Genomic DNA, 13,175 nt, shown 5'->3' on the forward strand with positions numbered 1-13,175 from the left:
AAATGATAAACTGGTGATCACTGTGGGATGGGCTTTGGGAAGCTGTGCTGCGCCCTTCACTCCCACACCAGAGAAGTCACACGCTGGGAGCCTTTGCCTGAATGCAAATTCCTTGTACGAGCATCAGAATTAACGCCTATCGTATAGTCCACCAGCTCAGAGGAGAATGAAGGGAAGGCAGGCAAGCTGTGAAATTTCACCTGCTTAACTTAATTTTTGCTCTGCTGGTTGTGCAAATATGTGTCAGAGATACAAAGATCACATATCCAAAGAATCAGCCAGTTCAAATATGGATGATTTGGGAAGCAGGAGACATATGCTACATCCATTCAGTGGCAGGCATAAATGAAGAAAAGAGGAGCCATCCAGATCCTTCCAAGAAATTCAAGAAGGTTAAAAAAAAAAAAAAAACTCAGCTGAGAAGACCAGCAAATAACCACACGCACTTCTGCCCCCCCACCTGAGTCTTTCTTCATCGCAACTAAAGCTTAGCTGCTCCAATCCTCCTACCTACACATTCACACCTGTCCACACCTACACATTCAGTTACAACACTCACTGGTGCCATTTAAAAGGTTAACAGATTGATTTCAAAGTATTCCTGGTGTTAAAACTCATCTAGTCCCCTTCTTTTTCTTAGCTTAACCCTTTTCTCAGAGACCTGGCAAGTCGCCCCTCCAAATTCCAGGGGCAAAGGAGGAAGGGATTGCCAGAGGACCAATAAAGGCTCAACCCCAGATTGTGTGGGTGCCGCCTTTCCCCAGAGGGGATTTGGGCTTGGCCTGAGGAGATCCTATTGAGCCACGCCTTCGTCACCTCTGTCAGGGAGAGGCACCTGTCTCGGCCAGCCCTCTGCGTGGCTCCACAAAACAGGAGGACCTCCCGTGCATGCCAGCTCACGATTGGCCGGATTCACCAGCATCCCGAAAAGTTGTAATAAACTCAAGCCAGGAATTGGGGGTGAGCCTCTTTTAATGCCAAGGCTGGCAGACAGAAGCAGATGGCGCATTTGCATTTCTTCCTGCTGCTCTATGAAGGAAGCCAGCTAGGGAAGAAGGTCTGTGGTGCTCAAGCGACTAAGCCATCCGGGGTCCAAGATGATGCACTAGCACCAAAACTGTCTTATTCAGGTAGATTTAGATGAGGAGAGCAATTCGTGGAAGGGGTTTACAATCAGCCTAGGACACAACTCCTTTTACTGCTTTATTGCACAGAAGAGTGGGGCGCTTTTCCTCTGTCTGAAAGCAGAGAGGTACCTAGATCCTGCTGGGGTCGAACCACACTTCTCCAGAACGGAGGTACACATGGTCAGCTAACCGGCTCCTGCTGCAGGATGCAACCCAGCCTCCAGCTTGCGGGTCATCCCTCCTCCACAGCTCTTCCTGCTGATAAACAGCCACACTCTGTGCCTGGCCTCAGGATGCCGGAGCACAGGATGCGGCCTCCTTGTGCCTCAACAGCAGGGACATCCGGGAGAAGGTCTTGGAGCAGGCGCAGCACTGGTACCTTTTGATCTCCGCGTGGGTCTGCAGGTGAGCTCGCAGGTTGGAGCGGTCGGCAAAGGCTCGGCTGCAGTGGGAGCACGAATAGGGCTTTTCACCTGGAAGGAAGGCAGATGGGTGAGCCCGGACAGGGCAGGCAAGGGCTAGTGTTGGGCGGAATCTCTGGCCCTTCCAACCTCCAAAATCAGGAGTCAGGTCACATGTTTTCCAACTAACATGTTGAATTATAAGGCAGCAGTTTTCATGAACTTCAGCTCCCTTCACCAGGTGCACAGAATGGCTAGCCCAGTGTTTCTCAACCTTGGCCACTTTAAGATGGGTGGACGTCAACTCCCAGAATTCCCCAGCCAGCATGGGGAAACACTGGGCTAGACAGATGGAGGATTTAAATTGGGGTGGGATGCGGGGAAAGGCAGGAGAAGATAGGCTGGTTATGCAAATTCAGGGGACGTGTGAGACAGATGACAGGTACCTTATCAATTAATAATTGCAGTATGTTAAATATGCATCCAATGAAGTGAGATGCAGCCTTTAGGGTTCTAATACCTCCAAAGGGCACAGTCTGGGGAAGGCAGACTTAGCAGCTGCGTAATTTTCCACCATAATGGGAAGATCCGCACCACAGAATTTAGAAACTTCTTAATTGAACCAAGGCAGATTCTTTGTCCCTGTAACCATCCCCTCTTTTCGAATAAAATTCTCTGTGGAGCCCAGAGACTTGATCAGACAGCCTCAAGTTGTATTTGGGAAGCAGGCGAGTAAACTGGGAAGAAATCATTGTTCTCTTTCCCTTTCACAACTTCTCAGCAGCTGCCATGGAAGACACAGGATGCCATGCATTCAGGAGGAAGCACTTCTGCGTCAGACCAGCTCGATGGCAGCATCTGGTCAGCTCAGAAAAGCTAAACTGTGTCAGACCATGGTTTGTACCTGGATGGAAGACCATCAGGAGATCACAGAGCTCTAGACAAGACTGAAAAGTTGAACAGCCATGCAAACACTGTCATATATCGTTACCAAAAAAAATGAAAGGGGATGTCCGTGTAGCCACCAGCAGTCCTCAGCTGAACTCAAAGAAGGTTGTATCTTTTACACAGCTGCCAAAGGCAACCCAATCCTTTGTGAATGATTCCATCTCTTTTGAAAGCATGGAAGTCAACCATCTTCACATCAGAAGGCAGCAAATCCCACCCTGTAACTATATGCATTTTACAAAAAAGTCCTTCCTCTCATCAGTCCTGGATCTGCCCCCATTTAGCTATGGTGGACCACCCCGAGTTTTGAAAGCAAGAAAGCCTCTCTGTCCATGTTTTCTAGCCACGATTGTTACATACTGCTATTGCTCCCTCCTAAGCTAAAAAGCCTAAAATGTTGGCCTCCTGCCTTGCGGGGGAGTTGCTCTGGCATCCCCACCCCATGCCAAGGAGACACCCTCGAGGTAAAGCAGGAAGGCCAAGGAAACACCACAGCCGAGGAGCCCGCTGGCCTCCGATGGCAAAAGTGCATCTCGCCTGCATCGCTTCCTCTGCAGGGGCTCGGCCAGAAGGAGGCCTCCCCAGCCACGCCTCCTGCATCCTTTGCGGGGGACGTTTTGGTGAACCGAATCCAGGTCTTTGCCGGATGAAAGCGCCATGGCCCTTCCCTTGCACTGTGGCTTATCTTCCAGGGAAACAGGGGTTTTGTCTGGGAACTGGAACCCACCACCTCTCACCACCCAGTGAGAATCATGTCCCTCAACCCACAAGCTTAGGCAACAGGACTGTTACTCCTCCTGTGTCAAGACTAGAAAATCCACTGTGGAAAATTTTCAGAAACCTGATCAGCACAGCAGCATTCCTAGTGTGAGGGAGAGGAAGGAAGAGGAAACCAGGACAGGTAAACTTGGTTCTGATACCATTTTTCAGAATGTTTTTCCCATCAAAACGGGGAAGAACATTCGGTTTTCTTCTTGGTCCCTAAGCTTTTAGGCATGGGCTGGTGCTGCTAGATTCCACAGGGTGTTCTTAACATTATTTTTCATCTTGCTACTCTCTCCATGTAATAATTCTTGTTGCTTTTCATGTGAATAGGTCCAAACAAGTTCTAAGTTCGTTGCTTGTTTTGCTGTTATCCACACTGTAATGTTTTTAAGTAAAGCAAGGATTTGTTTGTTTGCTTTTAAAAGATTAAATAATACATAACCTCGAAGAACATGCTAAATCGCATTAAGGGTTTTCAATGGCCTGGTGCAGAGACCGCGTTCCAGCCACTTTGCAGAACCAACCAGGTTCTGAATCCAGTTAAGGTCTGGTTAGAGTGGGAACTTCATCTCTGCTGACTTGTGCTCCATAATGAAAGAAAAACGTAACGGGCAAACCTAATATAAGTAAGAGCACCGAAAAACTCTTTGAAGAATCATACAAAGGGCAGAGGTGTTGTGGAAACAGAGCAGCAGATACCTAGCTACGAGTCACTATGCTGCAAAACTGGGGAACACTCCCCAAAGCATACAATCTCCTGGTTGATAAGAGGAGCCACAGGTTTGGGACTTCCCTATCAATCTTTAATTTTGGCCAGGGGGTGCGACATCGCTGTTGGGTTGTTCAGCTTCTGGTGACTACAGCTTTTGGCTTCCTTAAAGTTCAATTTCACCTTGAACCAAAAAGAAGGGTAGCCCAGACAAGTCACTCTCACTGCAGATGGATTTCTCTCCAGATCAAGCCCAGAATCTGTTTTTAAAACCAGGATTCAGTCTTGGCTCATGCAGGGAAGGGCTGAGAATCCAAAGTCAAATGTTGAACTGGAGAGGCGGAATAGGCCGAGGGGCCACACTCTATTACGAAACTCTTGATTAATTTGGGCGCACGCACACCCTTCTCTGCTCCACAGGACTGTTGTAAGCCTAACACAGCAAAGGGAACAACCTTCTGGGCCACCCTGGGTTCCTGGTAGAAAGGCCATGGTGCAAACATGGTACGTCTGCACGCACGGCTGCTCTCCAGCCTGCATTTCACTGCAGCAGCGTGCAAAGATTCCCCCCTGCCCTGCTGTCCTTTCTGTGCTATTTCCCCCTCCTCCAGGGCACCCTCCCTCACCTGTGTGTGTCCGGATGTGCCCTTGGAGCAACCAAGGCCGGGAAAAGGCTTTGTTGCAAATCTTGCACACACAGGGCAGGGTGTGCGTTCGGATGTGCATCTTGAGGGCCCCCAGGCTGGTGTACTCCTTGTCACAGTATTTGCAGCTGAAGAACTTTGTTGTCGCCACAGCTTGCAGCTTGCAACGCTGCTGCTGCCTGTGCCGGGCCAGGCTGGAGAAAGTGCTGAAGGGCTTGTGGCAGTCCAGGCATTTGAACCTCTCCAGGGGACCGGTCCTCCTGCCGGGCTCTGCCGGCAGCCGGTGTCCTTCTGCCTCTGCCAGGCGACCCAGACCAGGACACGTCCTCCAGGGGAGCAGGCTGAAGGCCGGCGGGAGGTTGAGATTGTTTAGGTTATCCCGAAGAGGGGTGGCCGAACCCCGGCTGCCCCCAGGCCTCTCTCCACTATGGGGGTTCACGGTGGGCTCCCCTCTGGCCTCCCTGCCCTGCAGAAGAGGGGGGGAGAGGCTCGCAGGAGCAAGGCCATGGCTCCTCAGAGGGCTGGCTTTGCAGGGTGCCAACGGGCAAGGCGAACCATCCTGGATCAAAAAAGACCACGTCATCCAGGTGTGACATGGCCTGTTGGATTCTGGGGATGGAAACAGCACAAAAGAGGTTGGTAAAAAGGGCACTCCTGCCTTCCCTTCCAGACACCCTCCACACACCTTTCATTAACCCTCTGCACAGCAACAGGCTTCCGCGTGCCAGCAAAGGTATGTTGGGCTGCTGTGACATCAGAGACACGTTCCTCTGTCTTTCCCAGCATGGTCCGAGGGCAGAATGGCCCCCAGGCAGCCTTCCTCTCTCCCATCCAAGTCTGATCCTGCTTAGCATTTTTGTGACTGGCCCAGGTCAGCTGGTGCTCCCCCTAATACCTGCCCGGGGGTGCTGAACATGGGCTGGGAACCCTTTGCCAGCTGTCTCACAACGTAGTTCTCGTAAATGCCACTCTCAGAGCATTTTTGCCTCTTATTCTAAACAAGCTGTCTCTCTCCTAGCTTAACTTACCACCGTCTTTACACACGGCCTTGTTCCTAAAAAAGAAAGACAAAGGCTGCACTTCACACAGCCCCATCTGGGTATGGAGGTTTTAACTCAAAAACCCACTTCCAGGGCTCTCCCCTTGGAACAGAAGTATCCCTTCATGGCTTGTTCAGATCAACGTCTTTGCACGCACATGAAAAAACAGAGTTGAGTAATCAACTCACGCATGTGCCCACATGCAAGACACATGTGCCTGAAGGTGAAAGAGTTATATATATATTTTAAGCAAGTATCCAGAATGGGCATTGAGACACCCCCAGTTCAAGCATGGCTTTGATGTGATAAGATGTCGTTGCCTGCCATAACATTCTTGAGTCCCTCTTATGACTGTTAGAAGTCAAGCAGGATCTTAACACCAAAGAGAAGGCACTTGGAATATTTTAAATAACTGCATGCCACCCCCTTCCAGGTGAATTTGCATTCTTTTCCAGGGTACAAAAAAGTGAAGAGTGAATGCCAGTTAGCCTGCCCCACTCAGAAACATTTACATTCAAAAGCCCTGAGTGGGCAGAAGCCGCTGGGGAAAGAGCCAGGGAAGGGCCCATCTTCCCCAGCGCAGGGGTTGCAGGGCGGCCAGCCAGACCTGCCAATGGGAAGCCCACGTGAACTCAAGGGTGTTTTCCATGCATGTACCCCAACAAGTGGCGATCAAACCTAGCCATTCCTGGACCCTCCGTGATCACTAGTAGCCACGGACCGCCTCACCCTCCTTTTTGTCTCTGAAAGCCACAGAGGGAGAAATAATTGGTTATGATTTTTTTTCCCATGAGGAATTTAATTGACCTATAAGAACAAGTAGAGCAATTGTTCTCAACTTGCAAAAAAGAAATTGCAGTTCACTTCATCAGACGCGCAGGGTGGCATCAGTTTAGCCACTCTGCACACCTGATAAAGTGAATTGCAATCCACAAAAGCTCCTGCCTTTGAATAAAACGTGCTAGTTGGAGAAGGGGCGACCGGATTCCTCCTGATTTTTTGCCACCATGGACTAACACGCCTCCTCTCCTACAGTTCCATAGTTTGATTTCAGCCAGCGACGTATTCCGGGTGGCAGTGAAAGGCGACGCTAATTCAAATCTCAGTGGGGCACTGGGGATAAACAGAGGAGTCGGAGAATCCTTCCCATAAATTTGGACTGCAGTGCAGAAGGCGGTGTGCTTTATAAGGGCAGAGTTGTAGAGAGCGAAGTGGAATCACCTTGCTTCTGAATAGTTTAACTGCCCTGGGGCCAAAATTGTCGCTTTCATGACTTCCATCTCTGATACCTCATTTGTGCCCAAGAGGAACATTAAAAATTGGGCTCATCATGCCCCTTGCTGATCCCTCTCCTGCCTCTGGCCCCAGTCGCTGCATGGGTGACAAAGCCAAGGCCGGACAGATTTTGCGTGCCCGGAGGCTGCTTTGGGGGTGTCCTGGAACGGGGGAGGGGGGAGCAATTCTTTAACACTGACCCAGCCAAGGACAACTGAAAGCCGGGCCATTCATGGGCTGGGTGGGATGAAGGCAATATCATGGGGACTCGGTGGAGAAAAGATGGGTGTGTCTGTGCTGAGGAAGGTGCCAGTGAGGAAAGGCCCTAAGCGTTGCAAGAGGTGGGGAGAACACTAGCTGGGCCCGATGCACCCTTCCCTGCCTCGCTACAGCATCTCCTCTCCGCTCCCAAATACTGAAGTTTCTCCAACGTAAAACGTTCCCCCCGCGGCCGCTTCTCCTCGAAGCAAGGCGCTACTGGATGGCTACCAAGGGCAGGGAGAAACGTCCACCCCAGAAGGACGTTTCTAGGCCAGGGCGGCAGGGCAGCGCTCCGTTCCCGGGAGCTACTCCGGATCCACCGCGGGGAAGCCTTCCAGCCCCGAGAGAGCAGCCTGCGGACCCGCCGGGAAAGAAAACTGCCGCGCGGCCAAAGACTGCAAGACAGGCGAGGCGAAGCTCTCCACCAGGTTCCGCCAGCTCTCAACCTCTCCGCAGAGCCGCGGGGAGCCTGAAGGGCGCGTGAGCCTGGGGGCGGGTGGGGAGCACCTCCCAAAGGGGTACCCTGAAATGCCAGTCGCCAGCCGCTCCTGCTTTACGAGAAAGAGGGGTCCCTTCGCCTCCGCCGGCGCCGTTCTGCGCGGGCGGGCGGGCAGCTCAGACAAACTCGGACTGCGGAGCGACCGGACCGGACGGGGGGGGGGGGGTCGGCTGGAGACGAAGCCGGCCAGCAGCAGGAGCAGCAGCCCGGCGGCGGAGGAGCGGCGGAGGCAGGCGGAGGAGAGCGGCGGCAGCGCCGGAACCGCCGCAGCTCCAAAGCGCGCCGTGCGCCCGGGCGCAAGAGCGCCCGGAGCAGCAGAGCCGCGCGGCGCGCCACTTACCTTGGCGCCGCGTCTCCAGTTGGCCGTAGTTGGGGACGCGGGTGCTGGAGGGCTTCTTGACCAGGAAGGAGCGCGGCATGGCGAGCGGCGGGCGGGCGGGCCGGGCAGGTGGCATAAAGCCGCGGGCTCATTAGCATGGCCCCGCCGCCGAGCCAACCGCCGCCCGAGGGGCCGTCCGGGCGCCTCTGCCGCGCCGCCCCCTCCCCGGCAGGTGCAAAGGCGAGGGGGCGGGAGGGAGCGCCGCGCTCGGGTCAGGGAGTCCCCTCCAGCCCTCCCCGCCCTCCCCCGTAGGGTCCAGGCCGGTCACCGTCCCCACCACTTTGGCGGAGGGAGGCAGCCCCCCTTTAAACAGGAAGGCGCCCGCCTTGCTTCTATTCCCCCCCCCCCCATTCCCACTTGAGGGAACGATATTAAAGGCAAAACTGAAATACTTTGGCCACATAATGAGAAGACAGGACACCCTGGAGAAGATGCTGATGCTAGGGAGAGTGGAAGGCAAAAGGAAGAGGGGCCGACCAAGGGCAAGGTGGATGGATGACATTCTAGAGGTGACGGACTTGTCCCTGGGGGAGCTGGGGGTGTTGACGACCGACAGGAAGCTCTGGCGTGGGCTGGTCCATGAAGTCACGAAGAGTCGGAAGCGACTGAACGACTAAACAACAACAACAACAAGAAATTCTGGAGCTGCGCAAAGGAAGGGAGGCGCGTCTGAAAGACCAGGCGCAGGATCCAAGGGGGGGGGGATTTCTACGAGGATTGAAGTCCCGCTCCCGAGACTTACCTTTGAGTAAACGCGAAGGAAATGGTGCAGTTTCTGCAGAGAAAAATGTCCTGCTTGACCGTACCTTTTTGGAAGAGGCGGGGGTGGGGAAGGCCCGATTCCCGCGGTGATAAACTCGAGGCCCAATTGATGGCTGGAACTCACTGCTACCGGATGCGTTTGGAGTGGACCAGTCCGTGGAAAAGGCACCTCTCAAAAGCCATCTGCCCCGGGGCAGAATACGTGGCACCATACCCACGGGAAGCTGTCCCACTTCTTGGGAGGGATTTGACTGGGGTCCTGTCTGGCAAACAGGATATGGGACCACTGATCTTCCTGGAAAGACCATTCCAGTTCCCAGTGACCCTAAGAGGGCCAGGCAACTAAGGGGGGCTGGGCTGGGGGCAGAAGGAGTTGTTACTGTTACCTTGTTGCTCGTAAGCCACCTTTGAGAAGTGGACTGCAAACTTGGCCAGCAGAAGACGGGAGCCCTGAGGAGGACTGGCCCCCACTGAGTCCACCTTTGGTGTCCTGCAGCACCAACTAGTTGCATCCAGGAAGCTCCTGCACTGGCAGAAGGGTGCTCCTCCTCCCCACCAGTTCCCCACTTTTGCTTGGATCCAGAAGAGAGCAGGCAGCCACGGAGAGCTGCTACCACTGGCAGCCTGATCCTCCATTAATTGGTCCACTTCTCTTTTAAGCCTCTAAGGTGGCACCTGTCCACACCTGATGGCAGGGAGTCCCTGTGGTGCAACAGCTGAACTTGGGATGTTTGGGGGGTGCGGGGCACACTTGTCTAGCAGACAGAATTCTGCTATGTCACAGAAAGGGAACTGACCGAAAAGAGTGTTTTCCACTGCTTCCCACAGGCTGATGCATCGAGGAAGGCACCTGTGGCCTTTTGCATGCTTTTGCACCAGCCCAATCAGCTGCTACCAGTGTGGGCAACACTCAGGAATGATGAATTAATGAAAGATCGGACTCGGAGCCCAGACTTTGCCAGGAGGTCAGACTTTTAGTGCAGCAAAATAGAGTTTGGCGTTGATTTGTATGAACTAAGGGAACACACAAGGCTGGGACACGTCGTCAACCATGGGGGCGGAGGGGACTTTAATCTGGACCAACATTCAGCCTTAACATACTGCAGAAACTCACTTCTCTTAACAATAACACAGTCCTGGGTCTTCACTGGAAGATACAGGGACAGATTTGCAAACCCTCTAGGACAGTGTTTCTCAGCCTCAGCAACTTTAAGGTGTGTGGACTTCAACTCCCAGAATTCCCCAGCCAGCACTGGGAATTCCCCAGCCAGCACCCTAACCTTAAAGTTGCTGAGGCTGAGAAACACTGCTCTAGGAGGAAGGGGGAGGGATTTGCAGCAGAAGCATTCATGAACAGCTCAACAACCCCGCCAGAGCATCACGGAATTCCTCTTCTTTCAAGTTCATTCTCGGAGAACCAGCCCAGCACCAAGATTTTTTCTCCCTTGCTTGCTCAAAAGGGGGATGCAATGGACTTTTTTTTAGTTCCAGATATGTATCAGCGGTCACAGGCTGGCTCTATTTTTAGGAATAGAGGAAGCGCATTCCTTATGCGTCAGAAGGGGGGTCAGCCAGCTCTCTACTATTGTTTACTCCCCTGCAACAGGGAAGGGCTTTCCAGGCAGCTGTTACTAGATGGTTCCCAGCAGAGGAAGCCTTTGCAGGCCGGGGAGATGCTCTCGCTGAGCTGCTCCTGCCTAGAACATCTCTGGTCAGACCCTTCAGCTCTGGACAGCCTACAGTTCTGCTAGAAAATGGGGCAGGGTTTCCAACAGGATGGGCTGCCCATTGGCTCCTGACAAGTAATTTGATGCCTAACACTGCACCACCCACGTATGTGGGGGGCACAAGAGCTGCAGGTGGACCCATGAGGTTGTGGCTCCAGAGCAGTCATGGTCCCTCAGCGTGAAACCCCTCCTAAGTGCAGGTGGGCAGTGGGGAAGCCCAGGGACACGGCCACCCCCAGCAGAGCTGCCCTTGGCAGAGAGGAAGGGCTGCTCCTGGTGAAAGATGGGCCGGCAAAAGAGGGCTCCTGACCTACAAGGGGACGTGGGGTAGGGCGGGCTCCAGAAGGGACAGGTTGTTTTCCTCTCCCTTCCCGCTTTGGAGGACACTTGCACAACCTCACTGGCCAGCCCTTCTACCTGGCAGAGAATGTTAAGTGGCACTTTGTACGGATCAGGTCTGTTCAAAGGCACAAACAGCCTTGAATCAGAGGCTATATAAGGCCGAGCTGTCTGAGGAATGCACACTTTCCTGGAGAGGCTCCAAAGTAACCATCAGGACTGGGAAAGCATTTGGAGGTGTGTGTGTTGTGGGGGTGGGGGGTGGGGGGTGGGGGTGGGGGGTGGGGGAGAGAACCTCAAATCATGTCATCGAATATTGGTGGGTGGGAGGGAGGCAGGAATAGTCCCTCCCTCTAGACAAGACAGACTTTACCCGACGCTCAGAAGGTCTGAGTATAATGTCTTCTCTTCCGTCAGCCAAGGAAGAGCAGCCAATAGCTTGAGATCTTTGGAGAAGGACGTGGGGCACAAATGGAGGGAGGTGATTGCAATGGCACTCACATACAGTGTATCTTTCCATCACCTCATCTGTCAGGTGAGTGTGAGAACCTTACACACCCATGCAAACAACTGAAGTATCTTTCAGCTTTGGGAAAAAATAAAGCCAGCTTTCCCCCCCCCCCCATATCAGATGGAAGAAAGGTTTAACAAGTGAAGGCCAACCCCTAATTGTCAGCCAAACTCGAGTATTCCCGTTTTTCTCAAGAGAGATGCATTTTCCCTCTGCACACTTTCAGGCGGCCAAGGGGAAGCTACAAGCAGGGTGGATGCAGGGAGGGAGGGAGGGAGGAAATGTAATAAAGCCATGAAACCCTCTGGCTTCCTTAAAGGAACTTGCCAAAGGACACAAGGCCTTGAAGCTACAGTGGCCAGGCTTGGTTGACAAAGAAGCCACAAGTCAGGGCTGTGATGCTGACAGAAGCGGGGTAGCAGATAAGATGCTTTGGGAGACCTGCGTCACCCTGATAAATGTCATCAGAGCACCAATACAGCCACCTGACTGGAGAAGGAGAAATTACAGCAGGTGATTGAAGGGGGGTTGGGGCAAGAGGACACCCAACTTGTGAGTTTCACTGGTGGTTAACGAGTGTGTTTAGACAAAGGAGATGCTCTGTGAGGCCCTGCTGTGTGCTAAAGTTATCTCAGCCGGTTTGGATGCTGGAAACCATCCCGCTTCATCAGACTGGGATCCGGGATCACTCGAAGTAAAAGCAACTCACCGATTTTCCAAAGTTGACTCAAATGTGTTAGATTCCAACGTCTTGGCCTGCCCGTTCTCTCCAACTGGGATGGAATGTAAGGGTGACCTTGGGGAACAGAGGGAAGAGATGCCGCCTCGGGAACAACCAGATGAAAGGAAAGGGAGTCCACGAGGGTGACCATCTAAAGAAGAAACTTAGGAAAGACCCAGCCTGACCACTCAAGCGATAAATAGGGAGGGCGGGAGATTTGTACTTTCAGACCTGCAAGATTCTGTCAATGTAGCCTTAAATAAAGTAGAAATAGCTCATCTCATCATGTTTCCTGTCTGGTCCACCTGGGAAGGCTGACACCAACCCACCCCCCCACACCCCAATCAGGTGTTGACAGACCCCATTTCTGGTATCCCCCAACGGCACTCAGAAGTTTCCAAGATTGTCTTCTGCTCCAGTGAGGCCTAGCAGCTTGATTTGTCAGGACGGTAACACCAAAGCCACATCGTTAAATGTGCTCCATGCAAACTGCTAAGCAAATGGAAACGCACGCAGGGACAGTGGGCTTCTTCTGCAGTTGAGTAATGATTACACATTTCCACACCCTCATGACTTTATGGTGGTGAAGTGGTCATGCTCAAACTAGCCTGGGGAAAAGAAGCAGGAATTAACCACTCCATTTTCTTTACGGGCAAAGAGGCAGAGAATGAAGACTTTTTTACCCGGGTTCCACCATGCTAGCACTTAATCTCTCAGCTCAGTCAGTTTGACTCAGACCGTTGCTTCACCATTTTGTCAGCTGCCCTGTGACACGCCAATAGCCAAAATCCAGACTTTAAAAAATCCAGACTTTCAGGAAGATCAAATGGAAGCAGATATCTGACCCTTGATTGATGCATCTCTCCATTTCTTCTTGTGTTCCTGGATGGTCAGTCTTAACCATTCCATTCTTCAGAGGGGGTCAGCAATGATTCCCTAGGGCTTTATTTGTTGGGCTGCTGAGAAACCTGGCTGAGAATCCCTTGAGGCATATCTGCTTCTGCTTAGAGCCTTTGCTGAGACCAGAAGGATCTTAGGAACCTTGGGCAGAATTTATTTTAGGCCCC

The 13,175-nt window shown here is 52.7% G+C and overlaps 2 protein-coding genes across 2 annotated transcripts in view; both read right to left on the bottom strand.

The window, feature by feature from the left end:
- PIEZO1 (piezo type mechanosensitive ion channel component 1 (Er blood group)) overlaps window positions 1-13,175 on the bottom strand; it is a 362,810-nt gene that overhangs the window by 262,286 nt on the left and 87,349 nt on the right.
- SNAI3 (snail family transcriptional repressor 3) lies at window positions 1,110-8,201 on the bottom strand. The gene is made up of 3 exons (XM_063312988.1): window positions 8,010-8,201; window positions 4,577-5,203; window positions 1,110-1,600 (listed from the first exon to the last, which is right to left on the bottom strand). The coding sequence occupies exons 1-3, from the start codon at window positions 8,122-8,124 to the stop codon at window positions 1,416-1,418; spliced, it is 927 nt and encodes a 308-aa protein (XP_063169058.1). The 5' UTR covers window positions 8,125-8,201; the 3' UTR covers window positions 1,110-1,415.

Source organism: Candoia aspera, chromosome 11 (assembly GCF_035149785.1).
Source record: "Candoia aspera isolate rCanAsp1 chromosome 11, rCanAsp1.hap2, whole genome shotgun sequence".
Lineage (NCBI taxonomy): Eukaryota > Metazoa > Chordata > Lepidosauria > Squamata > Boidae > Candoia > Candoia aspera.